Source organism: Ictalurus punctatus, chromosome 22 (assembly GCF_001660625.3).
Source record: "Ictalurus punctatus breed USDA103 chromosome 22, Coco_2.0, whole genome shotgun sequence".
In the NCBI taxonomy this organism is placed as follows: domain Eukaryota; kingdom Metazoa; phylum Chordata; class Actinopteri; order Siluriformes; family Ictaluridae; genus Ictalurus; species Ictalurus punctatus.
Window position 1 is genome coordinate 13,606,926 of NC_030437.2, and position 21,636 is coordinate 13,628,561.

At 39.6% G+C, this 21,636-nt stretch overlaps 1 protein-coding gene across 4 annotated transcripts in view; it reads right to left on the bottom strand.

The window, feature by feature from the left end:
• wdfy3 (WD repeat and FYVE domain containing 3) overlaps nt 1-21,636 on the bottom strand; it is a 99,902-nt gene that overhangs the window by 20,113 nt on the left and 58,153 nt on the right. For 3 of the 4 annotated variants that reach the window (XM_053674581.1, XM_017452023.3, XM_053674583.1), the window contains 24 exons: nt 20,162-20,380; nt 19,061-19,242; nt 17,334-17,565; nt 16,292-16,452; nt 14,488-14,599; nt 14,199-14,389; nt 11,471-11,623; nt 11,060-11,133; nt 10,728-10,889; nt 10,323-10,417; nt 9,923-10,043; nt 9,426-9,643; nt 8,996-9,192; nt 7,573-7,707; nt 6,663-6,842; nt 6,335-6,568; nt 5,953-6,052; nt 5,708-5,868; nt 4,121-4,350; nt 2,544-2,653; nt 2,107-2,289; nt 1,723-1,880; nt 941-1,018; nt 460-687 (listed from right to left, as the gene is read on the bottom strand). In XM_053674581.1, the coding sequence (XP_053530556.1) occupies nt 460-687; nt 941-1,018; nt 1,723-1,880; nt 2,107-2,289; nt 2,544-2,653; nt 4,121-4,350; nt 5,708-5,868; nt 5,953-6,052; nt 6,335-6,568; nt 6,663-6,842; nt 7,573-7,707; nt 8,996-9,192; nt 9,426-9,643; nt 9,923-10,043; nt 10,323-10,417; nt 10,728-10,889; nt 11,060-11,133; nt 11,471-11,623; nt 14,199-14,389; nt 14,488-14,599; nt 16,292-16,452; nt 17,334-17,565; nt 19,061-19,242; nt 20,162-20,380 (3,914 nt within the window). The remainder of the gene's footprint in view (nt 1-459; nt 688-940; nt 1,019-1,722; nt 1,881-2,106; nt 2,290-2,543; nt 2,654-4,120; nt 4,351-5,707; nt 5,869-5,952; nt 6,053-6,334; nt 6,569-6,662; nt 6,843-7,572; nt 7,708-8,995; nt 9,193-9,425; nt 9,644-9,922; nt 10,044-10,322; nt 10,418-10,727; nt 10,890-11,059; nt 11,134-11,470; nt 11,624-14,198; nt 14,390-14,487; nt 14,600-16,291; nt 16,453-17,333; nt 17,566-19,060; nt 19,243-20,161; nt 20,381-21,636) is intronic. The other variant, XM_053674582.1, reaches the window with a different exon arrangement.

The following is a 21,636-nucleotide window of genomic DNA, read 5'->3' on the forward strand; positions in this document are numbered from 1 at the left end:
AACCATTCATTCCTGAGACCAGGCTATACCTGAATTGGGACACAGCGTGCTGCTGCCCCCAACAAGGGGACTGGAAAAGAAGTCTGACAGGAGGGAAAGTGTGTAAGACACAGACTGGTTAAAGGCCTATTTTAAAAACCACTGTTATTTCTAGTCTTCCTCTTGAACCTACACTGTGCTAAACATCACCCTCACGGCATGTGGTAATTGTGAAAAGGAATCAGGCCAGGTAGCATCAAACTTTCTCCGGCTTTGCACACTGATCCAAAATCTTGACAAGCCAGGAGCAGTCTTATTTATTCAAGTTAGTGAGGTGAGTGATTAAAGAGAGCACTGTGAATAACAGGAAATGATATGAGTACTAGAGAATAATTACTGCTTTTAAAAGACCTAAGTGAACTGATACTGGATGAAAAAAAGACACACAGTGACACACACCCTCAAACACAAACACACTACCTGAGAGCTGGTGTTTGGCTCATTGTCAGGCACGTAAGGGTAATGGATATAGAACAGGTCATTGCGAACCATCTTCTTCCTCATTCGACAGGGCCCCTCTGTCATGTCCAGCTGGAACTTGTCTAGGTGCGAACCAATAGGAGGTCCCCAAAGACCTCGCTCACGGAGTAACTCGTACTCGATTGCTGCCCATTCATCAGTCACATACTTCAATGCGTTCTGTTGCCTCTGTAATAATAATAATTTATAATAAAAGTATTAGATTAAATAAAAAATATAAATATGTGAAAGTTTCAGTAGTGCTATGTGTGTGTATATGTATATATATATATATATATATATATATATATACATACATACACACACACACACACACTTACAGTATACCACAGTGCTGTGCATATAATGCTTGATTCTGATTGGTCAGAAGGTGTGCAGTTTTATATAATTTTATATTTATGTTGCTCTGCGAGATTCTAACCTCTTGGTATTCTTTGTACTGCATGGCCACTAGATCCCGCACCACTGCAATGTGTGTGAACATCCACTGGAAGGTTTCCTTGGGGTTAAAAAAAAAAAAAGATTTCTGCACATTTAGTTCAAATTAGCAGTAAAAGAATTGTTCAGGCAAATGAAAGTATAGATGAATAATATTATAATAAAGGTTATTTATGTAGCACCTTTCAACAGCAGCGAAATCTCAGCTTTTACAAATGACGGCCAAGACAGGGTAAAAATGAAAAGACTGATATAAATGTAAGAAACAACTAAATAAAAAATGCCAATTACACGCACAAACAACAAGACAGACAAACAAGCTGTAGTCGGGAAAGGAATGAAACAATAGGAAAGAAAAGCAAAACAAAGAGAAAGGAAAGGATAAGCAAAGGAAGAAAGGATGGAAAAGAACTAAAGAAAAAAAAAAAGAAAGTTTAGGAAAGGTATTGTAAAAGTAAAAGAAAAAGCAAAAGAAGGAAAGGGAAGAGAAAGGAAATCAGTAATTTAATAAATAAAAATATAATAAAAGTTAAATAAAATAATAAAACTGCAACTTCCTTAATGGGAGTAAGGGTAGAAGAAAGAAGGAAAGAAAGGACGGATGTAGGGAAGGAAGGAAAGCAGGAAAGAAGTCAGGAAGTACACAAATAAAAATAAAATAATACTCACACAGTTGAGTTTTTAGGTTTAATAACACATATTTTGAAACGTTAATACATTTGGCCCTAAAACACCACAGATGTGTGATGTCAGCACTTTCAGTACCTGTGCTGAGAGATTATTCTTGTTCATGCCGCTCTCTTTCTTGCTCCGCCGTGCGCCTGTGAGTTTAGACAGCCCGAATCCACTGCTCACCCGAGACAGTTTGGACTGATTTGCTGGAGCCACAGTCTCTCCCCTGCTGATACACTTTTTCTCATGGCCTGAACAGGACAGATGAAAAACAAAGACTGGCTATATAAGCACACAGGACTGTATGGTCCTCATGTGGAACTGTGTATAAAATGTGCGGACAATAACACTCACGGCTAACGGATGTGTTTAGTTCATTCCTGATTTCAAGCTCTTCGGCCTGATTAAACATCTGTGTGTGTGTGTGTGTGTGTCTATTATTAAAACGTGTAACAGTGTGCGCGTGTTTCCTCTCACCGAGGTGGTTCTGCCAGCTCTTGGCTGCGGGTTCCTCTAGCGCAGGACGGGCTGTGCCGATGTCCACGTGTCCTCGGTCATTGACAGGAAGAGAGACTTTAAAAATCTCCTCCAGCATCTGTCTCTTACTGTGCATCAGCTCAGTCCACACCCGGTTCACCGCCTTTAGCAGCAGTTGACGACCTATTGGCATTTACATGACATTTACTCACTTGGTTTTTACCCAAAATAATATACAACTGAAGCAGGATAGGAACGAGCAGAACACTGAGAGGGTACAGTATAATTAAAAGACAACATAAGATTACATTAAGTGAGTCTTTTAGGCTTTCAAAATAAGCAAGAGAAAGACAGAGCAAAGACTATAGCTATTCACTGGCTGTTACAGATACAATCCTAAAGCCTTGTTGTGAGATTGTTGTGACAGACAGTCGTACCCTCGCTGACATCCTGGCTCTGCTGTGTATCAGCCTCGTTCTCGGATGGCATCATGACATGCCAGGTGGTCATCCGAGCTTCAGCCTCCAGCCCAAACCCCTCCACATTACTGCAACACGACACAAGAGTCATGCCATGAACCTCTGACACATCTAATGTCGCAAGACCCATGAAAATGAGCCTTACGGTCTGTTTTTCCATTTCTGAGAAATATTAAGATGTCTCTAAATAACATTTTATTTACAAAGATGAAGTCCAGGTGAGTTTGACCCCGAGTAACAAGCTTAAAATATTAAGAAGGGGGGAAAAAAACCCAACAGTTTATTCCCAGTGACATTGAACTTTCAAAAAAAAAAAACTGTAAAGGAGGAACACCACAAAGTGTTATGTGCTATTTTACACATCAGACATGGTCCAACAATCGCATGTTCAGGCGAAGGGCTTGCAATCTTAACAGCATACAGTCAAGATAGCAACCAGCTGTAAATGGAGTCAGATAACAGATATGGCTCAGTTATGTTGCTATAAAGTAAAAAAAATATATATATATATTTATTCAAATGCTCTGAATCAACCAACAATAAACGCTTTTTGCACGCACATGCGGTGTACATTTACAGACTTACAAGAACAACATCACGCCACTTCAGTGATTGGTTTTTCTTTCCGTTGTCAGACCAGCCAGGTAAATGGCAGAGTAATTCAATTTTAGCCTATTCACAATGACTGATTTTGTTTTTCCCGTTTCTGATTTAGTACGAGTGTTATCTTCGCCTTCAGACAAACTATTACATGAGCTCGAAGTGGAGATTTCTGAGTCAGCCTAGTGACCGTCTCCTGACAACCCAATCATCATGCCAAGCTGTTGTGAGTCAGTGTGAGTCAGAAGGAAAGAAAAAAACAGATGAAGGAAAAAAGCATGTTCTCCAACCCACATACGAATGCTCAGACCTCATTTAAATGCAGTCACAAAAGACCACGTCTGACAGGCTGACATAAGCGAATTCATCTCCGCTGTTTTAAATAACACTTCCCACAGGACACCTTTTATTTTTAGAAGCAGAAAAGACAACAATCCTCTCAAATCAGATTTTGTCTTCACTTTCAATCTTAATCCTAACAAGTATTCTCGATGCTCCCCCATTTCACAGTTAGCCAAAACTTGTAAAGTTAACCCATTTAAAATACATAGAAGCTGCTAAAAGTGGCCTAGAAACATTTTTACATTTTTATTTCATTCAAAATGGCAGCATCTATAAATACACTGTATATGAACAGGCAGATTGGACATGCCCTCATCTCCTTCAGCCAGTAAGCTACCTGGATAGATAACTAGTAACTAGCTCATATTTGCCACAGGGAGACATGAGCAAGCTTGGATATGAGTGGTCCAAAATGGTCGGACATGTTTTGTGAGATTGCTGATTACTGAGCTTGTGTGTAACGGTTCCCAAAATGAACTCTAACCTAATAAAAATCCCCTTTTCGAGATCAGGTTTGTTCCTACCCGCCGACCTTTATACGCCAACATCTTTGCCTATCCTCTGAAAATACATCTCATACAGTCATGGCTCACCTGCCGGTGTGTAGATTGATTAAACAGTGCGCCAGGCAGGCCACAAATTCATGGTCGTGGTTTCCAGGTCCTAGCACCAGGTTGCGGTTTACGGTTAGCACACGCAGTGAGTCGAGCAGCGCCACCTGCTGGGGAACGGTCTTGTGCGGTCGACAGAGCTGATACAGGACGGTGCGATTCAGGCAGTGATAGATGCAATCCAGCGACAATCCCTGAGACCTCCGCTTTGCCTGATGAAAGAAGCAAAGAGAAAGGGGGGGAAAAAAAGATGAGATGACAAGTTTAATCACTGAGTTGCGACAAACTGAAAAAAATTGGTTTAATGACATTCAGTGAAGAGACATGAATGAAGCAACGTCTTAAACGTTACAACTGAAAGAAGGATAAAGACCAAGAAATAGACGGTCGTGACAGATTGTGGTAGGAGCCGTACAAATATAGATAAACGACGCATTTAAGGAAACGAATGGAAATCCTGGTGAAATGTAGAAGCTGCTAAATAAAAGGTCCCATTATTTCCTGCAACTTCACATGTAATCTCAGTTCTTATAACTTCTAAATAATGTTCTGTTTTTTTTCAGCACAACCCCACATTATAAACATGTAGGGTTATAAATCCAGGGAGCAAAAGGGATTGCTTTCCCTCCCCCAGAGTAGGTGGCTAATTCAATCAGCATTCTCCAAAAGCTTGCTCATCTGCTTGTTATTGCAAAGTACACTAAGTTATGCAACGTTTACGCTGTCTCCTGGGGCTTTCTTCTCATACTTGTGCTAATAATGTGTTTTTAATGCAACTCGCAGCCTGTATGAAAGGTTCGCTCGCTCTGACTGTCGGAAGAAGCCAGCCAGCACAAGGAGCTTGTTTCTATGGTAACACTTTACATTAAGGTTCCCTTAACCGACAGTGTTGAACACATTAGTTAACATGAACAAACCATGTACTTCGACATTAATACACTATACAGTAAACATTCACTGATTGTTTTTTTTAAGTTATAAAAAAAAATGTAATGGGTGCCAACCCACTGCAGGGCAATGAGGAAAAATCGGAGTATCCAGAGGAAAAACTTTGCACCCCCCAAAAAAACAAAAACAAAACCCCACCTCTTTTTTAATATACAATAATCTGTAACCATGTACACTACCGGTCAAAAGTATGGAGACACTCGACTGAAATGTTTCTCATGATCTTAAAAACCTTTTGACCTGAAGGTATGAGATTAAATGTTTGAAATCGGTATTGTAAACAAAAATATAATTGTGCCGACATTTTCATTACTTTCATTAGAAAACTAACATTTTATTTACAAAAAATATTTTTTTAAATGGATGACTCGGAGCGAAATATTCCAAAGAGCAGCCAATAAGAGTCCACATCATAATTCCCATAGTTCCATTTGTGTTACTCCAGAGTTTTGACGACTTTATTATTCTTCTAAAATGTGGGGGGAAAAAATACATTAAGAATGAGTGTGTCTAAACTTTTGACCGATATTGTATGTGAGTATGAGAGTGTATGCAGTATGTTCATATATATACGGATATTTAGAAATGAAGCCTGCTGAGTTCTTCATCACTGTTGATCACCTGGCTGATCAGCTGCACTATGAACTCCACCACCAGTTTGGATTCCTTATTGAACATGCCCTGCCACAGTTTGTCCACCACCCGCTGGGCAAAGTAAAACACGTTGTTGACCAGGACCTGGTAATTTCCCCCGCTAGTGATTGGCATCGATGCGTCTTCTCCTGTGGGAACAGTTCATAACCATGAGAGAGTGCTGAACAATGTGTAGATCCAGCATGCTCTCGCAGTTTGAATGAAATCCTGACCTAGGAGCACATCAGCAGCAAGAAGATGTTCCATCACACCATCCAGGATGTAGGACTGGAACTCTTTCTGCTGGGTTCTGGTCGAGCGCTCGGGTGAGGACTGGAAACAAACAGCACATCAGTCTTGGCACACAAATGCTAACTATACAAATATTTGCAATATTAAATTGCAGTCTCGGGGAGACTAAAGCAATGTGCGATGCTTTAATTGCAGAGTTAATGGAGTTTAACTAATGGAGTTTGGTAGTTCTGCCTTTATGTGCATTTTGAATCGCATCTAAGTGTGATTTCCTCACGTGCGCTATAGGAAAATAGACAAAATAGGCTAATCTATTCAGTTTGCAAACAGTAAAAGGAAATATGAAATATGGAGGAGGCTCACCTCCAACAGCAGGTCTAAAATGGGCGTCTGCTTGCTGGCAGGAGTCATACAGAGGTTCTCCATGATCAACACCCTCATGAAATCAAACACATACTTCTTGGCTGGGTGATTAGTCAGGTAGGTCTTGGAGCCCACATTACAGTACTCTGACTGGCTGCGGTTCATGCCCGTGTCTCCTGCAAAGGCTTTGAATTCTTCAGTTGGTGAGCCAGCTTCATCGTCCAAATCACTGACCTAAGCAAAAAGATTGAACATGAATGAACGAACGAACGAACGAATGAATAAAACTCCCACACTGTGTGTGAAAAAGGTGAAAAGGGGACCGTACCATCTCGGAGTAGGGTCGGATATTGAAGGGGAAGACGGCAGCCGCGAGGGCACACAGGAAATCTGGGCTGTGCCACATGGGTGCCAGGTCGGGCACGTTGTGATAGAGGTAACGGAAAAACTGCATCAGTGTGACGGGGTATTCCCTGAGCCAAGAGCCTTCCTCCTCCGACTGCCAAGGCTACACAAACAAGAAATAACTGGGCGTAAAGCAGGAACACACAGAAATACTTGAACTAGATGAAAAGAATTTAAATGAAATAAGTAAATAAACAAACGCATTCATGATCCAGTTCCTTACAGTGTCCAAAAAATCACTTCATATATTATTTTTTAAATATTTTTTGATAATTGACAATAAATAGGCTATACCACCCAAAGTGCTTTAAACTTTACTTCATGATGCGGTTATAGTTTTAAATGTTACTTTGTTGTCTGGTTATCAGTGTTAAGTTCTTGTATGTAAATATATTTTTTAAAAAGTACTATTTAAGTTTGTTTTCCGTTTATTATTTTGATCTATTTGACATCCCGGAGACCATAAATGTTGGTTTATTTTCGTGTTTGACCCATAGCTGAAAATGTTCTTCTACCAACACAGACTGGGAAAACTCTATTAGTTTAACTGATTATGTGACATTTCTGTGTAGTAGATTAAAAATTATTAGAATACATCAGCAGTCAGTGACACACACACAAACATACACACACACACACACACACACACACACACACACACACACACACACACACACACATACATACATACATACATATATATATATATATATATACACACACACACACAAACATTGTGACTACATATATTATTACACGGACATTGTTTTTAAATGTTCCATTGCTCCGAGAGCACTCAGAAGGCCTAATGAAAACAGAAGCTGTGGCCTCACCAGGTTCAGCATGCTGCGCAGCATGGCCAGCAGGAGGAAGGCTGCCTCGGTACATACGTTGTGGATGGAGCCCACCACCGTGCCACTGGAGGCTGGAACCCCAAAGATGAATGTCCAGATGGAGTCCAGGTCAAACTGCACAGACACAGGGAACGTGTCACTTTCTCTCCATTCTGTATTTCAGCTGTTATGAGAACTTTCACATTACTGAGTAAATCCAATACAAAAATTCAGGCCATAGTAGGGTCTAATAATAATAATAATAACAACAATAATATCAACTTAAGTAAATTTAAACGATGACAATTTAGACGGCGACTATATCAGATGACAACAGAAATACATCGCAGAAATACATACAGAAAGAAATCGCTTAGCAACAATTTCAATTAAATAACCTAGTTATTTAATACTTATGCTGAATAAATGCATATTCAGCACATAAGGATGCCATCGTACAATACACATAAATAACATACACACAAATAACTGTGTAACATACACTTCATTCACACAAACGTAATTCAACCACAGACATGTGTCCCACTAGAGTTTTCTCTTTTAGTATATTATGGATATCAGAAGAAGAAGAAAAGGTACCTGTGTGCAGCGTGTGCATCAGGACCACATGTTTATGATTATTATGCAAAAATGGTTCAAATGAACTGTGACAGTATGTCTGTACTGTTAACTCTTGAAATGTACAACAACACTTTCATAGGCAAAGGGGTTGGCAGTTTTAAAAATAATAAACAGGAAAATGCTAGATCTGCAGTGCTCTGATAAACTACTAAAGGCTACAAACATTTTAAAAGTGCATTCAGGAAAAGTATTATAGCAGTTAGTCTAAACAAATGATTTAATATTTGCACTGCTAATTCACTGTCTATTAAATGGCATTCTCTTTGGAAAGCCAAACCTACATGCTTTTTCAATATACTGCACAGCTGAACAATATTGATTATGATTATTATCATTAAATACTGTGTGGCATATAGAAAATAAAAATCAGTACATCTGAAGGAGTATAGGCTTACAAAGCCCAAGACTGCACATTATAAGCTTAATATTTTGTGCTGATTTAAAATGATTCACTGATAAATATCAATAAAAATATTCCGTTCCTAAATTGGCCAAAAAAACTGTGATTAAAAGTCAGAGTAAAATGATTGTGCTGTTCCAAAATATCGAAAGCTGATTTCGATTTGTGTATATTTTTAATACCATCCTAGCTCTATCTGCAAGCATGCAGTGCAGTGTTTTTAAATGGGTAGAAATTGTAGACAGGGGAATTAAAGTCATGAAAAGGGGTCATTTGGGGACAGTACCGGTACGGACAGAAAGTGAACGCATCGCCACTGTTATGAGGACAGACGAGGACACACGGTTAGTACGATTAGTAGGGAAAAAAGGTCATACTGACATGTACCTGCAGGCTCTCGGGCAGTTCAGTGACGGGCTGCTGCAGGAAGAGTGCCATGAGCAGGAAGTAAAGCTCAGGCACATTGGTGTGTTTGGGCAGCAGCGTCTGCAACACAGGGAATCCTGGGAAATGGCAGGCGTCGCGGTTTATCTCGCGTACGGTGGACCTGCCGCCTGCGCTGCGACCCACGTTAAACCCTGAAACAACAGAAAGAAAGAAACAAACTGACGCAAAGTGGAGTTTACTTTTCGATGACGTTACTGTGTGGATGTCAGATTTAGATGAATGGTAATTACAGTCTAATACTCAGACCTGTGTCATCAGTAATGTATAAAATAAAAAAACAAAAAAAAAAAAGAAAGGAAACAAGTGCAGCCCTTTAAGCCAGAACAAACACTCCCGTCCTATAGGAATGTGTTACGTTACTCACCGAGCACGGTGCCGATCTTATTTGTGAGCACCGAATCGGTGTGCTCGAGCCAGCCTCCTCCACACAGACCCTCTTTAAAGCGACTGAGGATGCTCTGATTGCTCAGCAGCACCACCAGAATCCAAAGCGCCACGGTCACTGTGCTCGAGTGAATGTGTTCCTCCATGAACATCAGCAGCCAATCGAATCCCAGCGTGCGCACCAGCTCCTCACAAGCCCTGCAGGAAGTAGGGGTAAACACACATTCCTCTAACATTATAGCACTGATGATAACATTTGGTCCTGTGACATGTATTTCATTTGCCCTGGGTTGTTTATAATACTTTCATGATTATCTTATCTTTGCGAAATGTTCTTGGACGACATAAATAAATCATTCAAGACGTGTTCAAATAATCGTACGCGCGCAAATTTTACATGAAGCACTCCTTTTAGTGGACGCCTAACTGTATACGATTAGTTTTAAAGTCATTAATGAATAAAAAATGAAACATTACTGTGCGTTAACGGTGCATTTCTCCTTGGAGCTGAAAAGCAGTTTGAGCAGGATGTCTAGGAGACGATTGCGTAGCAGGATTATGTTAGAGGAGAGCAGCCCTCCAAAATCTTCCTCGAGTCCTGGACAGAACACAGGTAATTAGAATTACTGCAATACTACTGAGGAAATCTCGGTTCACTATGTTTTAATGCTGCTACAGTATGTATATATATATATATATATATATATATATATATATATATATATATATACACACACACACATATATATATATATATATATATACACACACACACACATATTTACACAGACATGAAGCATGTCATACATTTCATATCTAACATTTAAATCAGGAATGTGGATCATATGTGTGGATGTCGGCAGAACCACAGTCTCACCTCCATCAACCTTCTCCTCATTATTAACCTCCATAACCACAAACTTCTCACAGACCGCAAACGTGGGCAAGGTCGATGAAATGAACTGGCCAAACCTAAAATGAAAGCACAAAGTGTTTAAAAGGACCAGAAAACACTCAAAATTGAGTGCTTTATTAATGCACTTAAGTATATTAATGGTCCGTATAAATCGTAACCGGTTAGCTTCATTGTGCCGGAAAAGAAAATAAAAATGCTCTGATCTGATAAAGCGAAAACTAGAGCTACAATTTAAGGTTCGGCAATTTTAAATAATGACAAGTATATCAATTATACCTCTAACGGAAGTTGGTGATATTTTCAGAATTACACTTTTGTACTGCTAAAGGTGATGAGTGCTTTATGGAGTGAGGGTGAATGGTGTACCGGAGGAGGTCGTAGGAGTTGGGGAAGCCCTGCAGAAGCAGGCTGAGCACGTTGCTGATGGCGGCCACTGTAGGCTGAGACAGCGTTTGGTCCCTCAGTGTCAGCAGCAGTTTGGGGATTAGTTGAAACTCCCGCAAGAGCTTAGCGTTCTTAGCAGCCTCGCTGGAATCAGAAGACAAGAAGCCGACTCAATTAAATGACATTCATCAACTAATCTAAATACCAAAAAAAAAAAAAAAAAAAGTTTTTATTGGACAAAACCACAAGGGAAAGATGATTTAATAAAAGGAAATATTTCAAAGAATTATCCTGTCTGGAGTGAAAAGTCTCACCTGGATTCAGTCAGGAGTTCAATGAAGTGCTCAAAGAGAGACAGGTGCAGTTCATATGGTGCGTGCAGCCATACCTGTGGGGAACACGTGTACACCTCTATCAGGAAGCATCAAATACCGGCATCATCCAATCAACTAGTATACAAATCAGTATAGTTATAGCTGCTCCTCAAGATTTGTCTCCAGACCTGAATCTAATCCACAATATCCAGACACTCATGTTCTTCATCAGCTTCATGTACAAAACAGAATTATCACCTAAAACTGGTTCAAGAGAAGATAACAGACCGATCCTAAACTAAACCTGGTTTAAGAGAAGGTAACAGACCGATCCTAAACTAAACCTGGTTTAAGAGAAGATAACAGACCGCACGGTCGTATAATATTGCTACAAAAGTGCAGTGTTTATACCTCAAAGTCACAGAGCAGATCTTGGAAGGCGGTGGAGTTGGGAATGATGGACGTCTCATGGCCGCTGTCTACCGTGCCGACTAAGGAGAAGGTCAGGTGCAGGATGTGGCTGTTTAGTAGTGAGCGCTTCTTCTTCAGTAGCATGGCCAGCAACTACACACAGACACAGAGAGAAGATACACTAAATATAACAATTCTAATCCTAATGCATAATAGGGTATTTACAACATAAATAACAGCTCTATTTTCAGATCAGTTGTTACAGCAGGTAAAGTGAACACATTTCCTTCTTCAGTGAATTTGAAATGAAATGAAAAATAAATTAAACAAAATGTAAAAAATGTTTAAAAATCACTTATCCTTATTCAGCAATTTAATTGATACAGGTACAAACGAGTTTTTGAACTTATTCAATTCAGAATTCAGAATTCTTCTAACTTCTCTTAATGTACACCGATCATAGAGAGACTGGATACTGTAATGGTCTTTCTGGCCTATCAATTTCATAGCAGTTCCTAGTACGTATGTTAACACTGTTTTGTTTGTTGTTTTGTATTTCACGGTGAGGTTTCCGTACCAGGCTGACAGTCCATACCTGATTACACTCTCTAATACAGACTGATTAAAAAAAAAGAAATAAAATTTTATCATCAACTCCATAAAACCACAATCTGTGTTAAAAAAAAAAAAAAAAAAAAAAATGCAGCCTTTGGTAAAGTCGCTCACAGACCCAATTAATATGCATGTCCCACGTAAGAGATCTATCTAAATACACTCCAAGGTACTTGTAAGACTGCACTTGTGTAATATCCTGGTTATGTACAAGTACAGGTCTATGATCACGATACCCACCGATCCCAGTGAGATCCACGGTATGTAATACAGATGTTGAACTACTTTGCTTAAGTTTAAGACCCTTTTATTTACCGAGAGCGTTTGGGAACATCGTCATCTGTAGGGTTTATATTCCTCCCTCTGGTTAATGCAATAAGACCTGCAGAGCAAATCAATGCCTGTGTTCAACAACAACTTAAACGCACACCCAGTGCACATGTTTTTATACTGAGAGACCACCGCAAACTGGAACTGTCATTATCTGGTTTCGAACAATATGAGCCACAAGAGACAATAGAACTTTAGATAAACGCTATGGGAATGTAAAGAAGGCATAGAACGCAAAATCAATCACAATACAGCGCACCTTCTTCCATCATGTAGGACAGTCTTGAAGAGTTCTAAACCCATGACTAAAGACGTGTTCGTGTGGTCAGAAGACAGAACTGAGTCTCTGAAAGGATGTTTCTTGGGATATTTTTTGTTATAGTGCTGATATTGATGAAACTACAGGAGTAATAACAGACTATGTACATTTCAGTACAGATAATGTGGTTACTAAAAAACAGGTAACTATTTACCCAATAACAAACTTTATATCACAAAGGAGATAAAGCATTGCGTTAACAGGAAAACAAATTGCTTTTAAAAACCACGATCATGTAGCACTAAAATCTGTTCAGAAAGAACTGTTTCAGTTGCTTAAAGCAGCAAGGAATAAAGAATGTGGAGTTAAAAAAAAACCCTAAAAAACAAATATGCAACGAGCAAAGAAGAGGCTTTTACAACTGACGATTTACAAAAGGCATGTAAATCAGAACTGAGCACTACGATTACTTCCGATCTTGGGGAGAACAGGTTGATGATTGACCCCGACCACGTTCAGTTGTTATTCAAACATACGTGCCCTAAGAAGTCTGCTGTGCCCTGATGGTATTTCAGTCTTTCTTTTAAAGGTCTGTGTCGAGGAACTGACCCCTGCTTGGTGCACTATATTCCAACAGTCTATTGATTCGAAAACAGTCCCAGCCCTTTGGAAAAAAAAAAAACTCTCATAATTCCTGTGCCAAAAATAGCTCACTCCTCTGAAAAGAATGATTTGAGACCAATCGCTCGCACGTCAGTGGCGATGTAGTGTTTTGAGAAGCGTACGGTGTCGATGCTAAAAGCAGACATTAACAGTAAATCAGATGCATTTCAGTTTGCTTATTGACAAGACAGAGGTACAGGTGATGCCATTAATACTTTGATACACTTGATCTTAAATCATCTTGAGGACCCTGAAGCTTAATATTGATTTTAGTTCTGCTTTTAACACTATCCAACCCTATATCTTAATTTAAAAAACTAAAGCAGTGAGGTGTGAATCCTGCAATTATACACTGGTATTACTCCTTTTAAACAAAAAGAACCCAGAGTGTTAAAGTAATCAACAGTCTGTCCCAATTAAAATTTGGTAGTACGGGCGTTCCACAAGGCTGCGTTAGCTCATCAGTCCTTTTTTTTAAATATTTATTTATTTTTTTTAAACGCTGATACAAATGAGTGCTCAAGCAGGCACTTACAGAAAAACATCTTAAAATATTCAGATGATACAGCTATTTTAAGTTTATAAATAGCAAGCGGGACAGCTCTTTTATTCATCATTCTGAGATTAAGTCACTGACTGCTGTGATGCCAATTACTTAAATTTAAAATAAGGAGATAATGTTTGACCCCAAGGGCATCGGTGATCATAGAGTTTCTATTTCGTTAGTGATTTTCACATGTTTTTGTCATGTTCAGTGATGCTGAATCAATGATCTGGTTATAAATGAATAAAACAGAAAGGCAAATATGGTCTTGATGAGTCTAATCTAGTCGGGGTTTTTGGTATGAACAGAGTGGGGCTAACCTGGTAGCCTCTGATGCGCTCCATCTCTTTACTGGCCAGCGGGTTGCTCTTTACCACACACACCAGAGCTTTGACGGCTGCGTACAGCCCTTCCACGTCTGACGCCATGGCCACTAATCCAAGGATGGCGGCAGCACCACCCACATACTGCAACGTGGTGGCCACTGGGGTAGGCACAAAGGCTCTCACACCTGCAGGGGAAGACGGGGAGAAATCCACATTTCTATTGAGAAGAATGAACATACCAAAATAACGGATTCACAGATTTACAACATCGCTGAATTCATACCCAGGTAGCCTATTACAGCAGCGCCGATGGTCCTGGCAGGTCCGATCAGATGGCCTGCAGCGTTGTGGATGAGCTTCACTGGAGTAGCGTTCTCATGAGACGAGACTGCCAGCTGTAAAGAGGTCTCTTTCAGTATTTTAGATTTGACACTACATCCTGAACGAACATACACCGGTCAGTCATAACATAAAAACCAATGACAGGCGAAGTGAATAACACTGATTATCTCGTTACAATGGCACCCGTCAAGGGGTGGGATATATTAGGTAGCATGTGAACAGTCAGTTCTCGAAGTTGGAAGCGGGAAAAATGAGCAAGCGTAAGGATCTGAGCGACCTTGCCAAGGGCCAAATGGTGATGACTAGATGACTGGGTCAGAGCATCTCCCGGCATGCAGTGGTTAGTACCTACCAAAAGTGATCCAAGGAAGAACAACCGGGTAACGTGGTCTGACGAATCACGGTTTCTTTTACATCACATGGATGGCCAGGTGTGTCACTTACCTGGGGAAGAGATGCAGCAGGATCTACTATGGGAAGAAGGCAAGCCGGCGGAGGCAGTGAGATGCTCTGGGCAATGTTCTGCTGGGAAACCCTGAGTCCTGGGTCTGGATGTTACTTTGACACGTACCACCTCCCTAAACATTACTGCAGAGCAAGTACACCACTTCACGACAACGGTATTCCCTAATGGCACTGGCCTCATTCAACAGGATAATGCGTCCTGCCACACTGCAAAAACTGTTCTGGAATAGTTTGAGAAACACGACAAAGAGTTCAAGGTGTTGCCCTCAAAATTCCCTGGATCGCTATCTGATCGATCATCTGTGGGATGTTTTGGACAAACAAGTCCGATCCACAGAGGCCCCACCTCGCAACTAACAGGACTTAAAGGATCTTCTCCTAACGTCTTGATGGCAGACACCACAACGCATCTTCAGAGGTTTTGTGGAGTCCATACCTCAACAGGTCAATGGAGCTGTTTTGGTGGCACAAGGAGGACCTACACAATATTAGGCAGGTGTTTTAATGTTATGGCTGATCGGTGCACACAGTGTATCACATAAACCCACATCCACAATTCAGTAATACAGACCCGAGACTGTTATATTAAACACTCGCCTACAATTAAACACTGATGAGGGCAGTAACATCTCCTTCACATAGGATTATATACATTACTGACAGTGGGGAAATTTCTTTGATGACTTTTACCTTGCTATTCCGCAATATTGCTGACTGAGCACTCTACTTCTCTTACAAACTCCTTCCGAAATCTGAGTCACCTGCCAAACACTGATTTTATTTAACCATCTTTGGAATACTAATACGCTGTTTCTCAAACAAAATGACATTATTCCTAGTAAAGACGATTGATACGATTTACTGAGAGGTGAAACACTGGTGACACAAATGTAATTTGAATCAACACTGCAGTAAAATTAACTTTGTATGGTGGTAGTAGTGTGTACTGAGTAATATCCGTGGAATATGAACGCTTACTAAGAATTTGACATCACTACAAAATAACTGACACCTTAAATATTTGGTAGGGAACAAATTCAGACAAAGACTGCATATGTGTTAACTTTTAAAAATAATATAAATTGATAAGGATTTTTTTAAAAAAGCAAATGGTGGCATAGATGCCTCTGTTTTATTCAATCGTCACAGGTTTTTATTTTATATTCACAGTTTTTCATTGTATATCTGTAGGTTTAAATTTGATTATCTGAAGTGTCTGGGTTTAAAAAAAAATTGTATTCCACACATAACCGTGCAGAGAACAGGAAGGTTGTTCTCACCTGTTTGGCGATGGCCTTGCTGTCTATTTTGTTGTAGGCCTTGCGGATTTTGGCCACGGTGAGGGATGAGACGGAGAGGGCGTAGAAACTGAAGGACACTTTCTCCTCTGGTACCAGTGAGACAGGACATGGAGGAACAGCCTCAGTCTTCGAGTCTTTACCTGAAGAGGAAAGAAGATACAACATCAGACAAATACAAGAAGTCAGTATCAGATGAAACTATGAGTGCACCCTTGATTTAATAATTTTTTTTTGTGCTTTTTTTTTTTTGAGAGTCAAGGTTTTGCTTGAATGTTGCTATGGCAACACTTTTAATTTGCAAACCTGAATCACAAAGAATAATCATCTGGGGCAGTGGGGCAGTGGTGGCTTAGGGGGGCAGTGGTGGCTTAGGGGGGCAGTGGTGGTTTAGGGGGGCAGTGGTGGTTTAGGGGGGCAGTGGTGGTTTAGGGGGGCAGTGGTGGCTTAGGGGTTAAGGCTCTGGGTTACTGATCGGAAGGTCGGGGGTTCAAGCCCCAGCACCGCCAAGCTACCACTGTTGGGCCCTTGAGCAAGGCCCTTAACCCTCTCTGCTCCAGGGGGCGCTGTATCATGGCTGACCCTGCGCTCTGACCCCAGCTTCCTCATAGGCTGGGGTATGCGAAGAAAAGAATTTCTTTGTGCTGTAATGTATATGTGACCAGTAAAGACTCATTATTATCATTTTCATGATCTCTGTTAGTCTTGAATACGTTTTCCTTACTACATACCAAAATGGCATACCATCATTACATATTCATTCAAATATGTATGAATTTATAGGATTGTGCCACCATTTCTTGGTCTAATCTTAACCTACCACATCAATAGCACAGATTGTTTACCTCAAAACCATGTGATGATGTTGAAATGAATAAACATTTTCAGTCATATTATTCACATCGTATTTATCATAACCCAATACTGCTTTACAGTGAGCGAAATCCTTGAGCTCAGATATACACACTAAACACACATGTGCAAAAAGTGTGAAACATATCCAGGCTTAGTGAAAATGACTCACATGGCAAGTAGACGGCTTGGAAGCTCCCCACGTAGTTAGGCCCGAGCTCGTAAATGGTGCTCACGCTGGCAGCAGGCAGCACTTCTTCCAGGAAGTGCGTAGGTCCCAAACGCCACACCAGAGAGGAGAGCTGCCGCTGAGCAGGAGGAGTCCCGATGTAGCCGTACACCGTGCTCAACACAGGAGCGTTGGCCGCCCCGGTGCCACCAGGCACACTGTGTACATAGTGGAGCTAGACAGTGAGGGAGACAGAGAGTGAAGTCAAGGAGGCGGAAAGCAGGAAGTGGCTTGAGGTGACAGTGTGGTTTGTGCGGTGTATACCTCTGCTGCTTTATCTAATCAGATCCGAAGCATCAGAGGCAAACCACAAAGGAGGTGTGAAATGTTTCTACACGACGCTGGCTGTTCAAGCAAGGCTCAAATAGAACAGCTTACATTCTTAACCTCAGCTCAATTATAACAACTGATTAGGAAAAAATGAATATTTCTTTATATCCTTTTCCATTACAAGAGTTATATGCAGTCAATTTTATTTACATGCAAAAAGAAACAGAGATTGAAATGTTAAAATCCACTGAATGTTTATTAACCAAACATAAACACCATGGAATTCGCAGTGTTGAAATATATTACTTTTAACACACACTTGTAATAAATATTCCTCGAAAATTCAGCGGTAGTAGTTTTTTCCCCACCACAAATTGTTCACAAATTTAAATTCAATAATAAGACATTCAACTAGCCAAATTCAGTGTGCAAAATTCACTTCACAAAAATACAGATTAATCATCCGGGCTAGCCAGTGACAAGACAATCGAGCCTGGAACACTATGAAATGATATCTAGCCAATCAGTTCAGTCCCTCAGGACTCCAGGCTCGATCACTTGGGAGCCTGGATGCTTAACTTGCACATGGATTTCACAAATTGAATTTGACTGGTAGAATGTGAGTGCTGAAATGAACAACATGAATAGCTTTTTTTTCTTTTCTTTTTAAATATATCGGAAATATCTGTGATATTTGAAGAACAAGGAAATTTCAATACTATGAATTAAATAGCATGCAGATCTTATTTTTAAGACTGTAATGGCTTTTAGCATTAACATCTTTATGCCTCTGTTTTGCATCCATCATTTCTTTTTTGATGGAAAAAAACATACAGCTGTACAATCTGGATATTCTTTCATGCCGGTTTAAAGCTTCATATACTCTTCTGGTGGAGATTCATATTACAGAAATAAAAAATTATAGCTCATTTTGACCTAAACAGGTTGGATTTGTGTGTCTATTTCCATAAATATGTTCATACTGTGAAAGATTTAGGTGATAAGATATATTAAATATTCACAAATCAGTTGTATGAGGTTGATTTTTATATCCATTTGAACTATATTGTGATGAAATCTAAAAGTAAAATGGCCTGAACAGAACTGAAAGATCAGAGATAAAAAAAACAACAACAAGCAAACAAAAAACAACAACAACGAAAAAAAACACTGGGGAAACCAACTACTTGTGAAAGCTGGATAATAACACTTAATAGCCATAATTAATTATTTTCTAAAAGGGCAGTGTTATCAATCTGGATGAAGCTGCTAAAGTGAATACAATTATACTGGGCCTTTTCAGATCAACTGAATGGAAAATACTGTTATAAAATCCAAAACAATCTGAACCTGGTGACTAAAACCCAGGAGGAATGGAATTGTATTCATGTGTGTCTCACCTTGACCGTGTTGACCAGCTGACCGTCGATGTAGAGTGTAGCCATGCTGTTCTTCAGCATCCCTTTGCTCATGACCAGCACCAGGTGGTGCCACTGGCCCTCGGTGATGAGGTCAGTGCAGCGGAAACGGGCGCAGCACGGCAGCAGCTCGTAGAACGACGACTCCTCGCTGAAGTCATCCGCTGTGGAGCAGACCACACAGGAAGTGAGGTCACACACATGAAAGAAACCGAACTGAAAAGACAATCTATTCTAATAAGATATGCTACAGACATAAAAATACAAAACATATACAGTACAGCAACATGCATAATCATGCATAAAGACAGAATCATAACTAACACATCACATAAAGCAAAAAAAAAAAAAAAAAAAAAAAAAGCTGTTTGTTTAAAAAATTAATAAATAAATATAATAATAAATAAATAAATAAATAAATAAATCTCTATGCTTATGAATATACATTTGGGTCAAAGATAAGATGTGCCTAATTTGCATTGAAAGTTGATTTATTTGATTGAACATTAACAACAGGCATAAATATAACATTCTGTTCGTACTTCTCTGTCATCTGTTAAATGTGTTTATGGGGAAGTTTAAATAAAGCACAAGCTTGTCCTTCAGGATGAAAATCTGCGTTGTAAATCCTTACAAAGAAAAACTTTTTTTTATTTATAAACTTTTATAATAACTATTTATAATTATAGAACTATAACGAATTATTTTTGCTATTTAAAAACCCCTTTCCATCTTTGACCCACATACACAATATTAGTCACTCACGCAGCCTTAACTCCTGTAAAAACTCCCGTAGGTGCAGACCTACATTCCTCATTCTCACTTACACGCATTTTCTATTATTTTCACACTAGTAACTGAATAATTCAGAGTAGTTACTGAATAATGTGCTTTAACATAGTAAACTGAATTTGAAGCTTGGAACTTAAAAGGATTTCTTTCTAAAGTTTGAATACTTAACCTAGAGAAAAGAAGAGAGTCTTGCGATACGATATATGAACATCAACACGATATAAAAAGAAATAATATTCACAGAAACATGTCATGAAACCGGTAAGCGGCGTGAACAGTAAATAGACTTGCCGTAGCTCTGCAGCAGCTCCTCTTTGGTGGAGACGATGAGCGAGCGGTCTTTGGCGGAGAGCACGATGGCCAGACAGACGTAGTGCTGCTCGGACGCCGTGGCTCTCCTCACGACGGTTAGTAAACGCACTGGGTGTGTGTGTGGAGATGTGCTGAAACGCTCCACACAGAACCAGATGGAGTAACTGAGGCCCGATGGAGGAGGAAACAACCGCTCACCTGTGCACAATGAGGAATACGCTACAAATTTCAACACGGAACTGAATGTACCGGGTTTGAGACGCAGCTCAACACATATTTCCTTGATATATTCTTGCATTTATCGGAGAGATTTAGCGTGCTTTCACATATTCAGTATTTATCGCGTTCGACCCGAACCACGGCGCCCCTTCCCGCTCGGTGTGCTTTGTTCGTGCAGGTGAGAACAGAGCAAACGCACAGAGCTGAAGTGCTGCGGGAATGTGATGCGTTCTGAATATTTACACAGATGTACATACGACAGAAAATAAATGGTGGATGCGGTACTCAAAATGTAATCATATTCCGAGTGAGTGACGAACAAAACAGAAAATAAACAGCGCATAAGGTATGCAAAACCTAATTATATTTGAAATGATGGACAAAATAAAAAAATAAACAGAGGACACGAGATGCAAAATGTCATTATTTATATAATTATCTCTTCCTTGTGATTCCTAAGATCACTTTGCAAAAGCCAGTTTACCTTTCACCGCAAAACAATGGCATCTTAGCAAGTGAAAACATCTTGAATAGGGTCGGATTTATCGAGTATTTCTTATGATAAGATTACAATAAACCAAATATAAGATCATTAACATATTTATAGACATTATTACTCATTTTCAGACTTGACTGACAGGTAATTTTGCTTCTTTCTAGAAATGAATGCTTAAAATGAGCAAAATGATCTGGCAAAAGAGCAAGACTACTTCAAGCTTGAAATGAGTACAAATGACTTGAAATAGGTTTAATTAACGTATTTTTGGTCTATTGTAATCTTGTAATCTGTAAATTATATTTAGTTTATTGTAATCTTATTGTAATCCCCCCCCCATCACCATATTTCTGAAATACTTCCATCCCTGTGTGCCTCTCTGCCAATGTTTTGGTGTCATTTTCATGTGGTTAAATATGTGCAGTGTGAAATCAAATCAAGCCAAATACCAACAGTGCCTTTACTTTGGGGAAAAAAAAAAGTCTATTAGGTCTAAACTTTTTTTTTTTTTTTGGGAAAAAGCTTTTTGGAAACAAAGCACAGCAATTTACGCTCTAATCCACCAATTACAAAAATAAGGATCAGATGTGGAAAATGTGAAAAATATTTAGATATGGTATTTGTGGGACGTCTTTCCATTTTAGTAAATAAAACAACCCACGTTATTAGTGGTTAGTCAGCCATTACTGAAAGAATATTTATGTAAATGTTTACCACGCAGACAAACGGAATAAAGTGA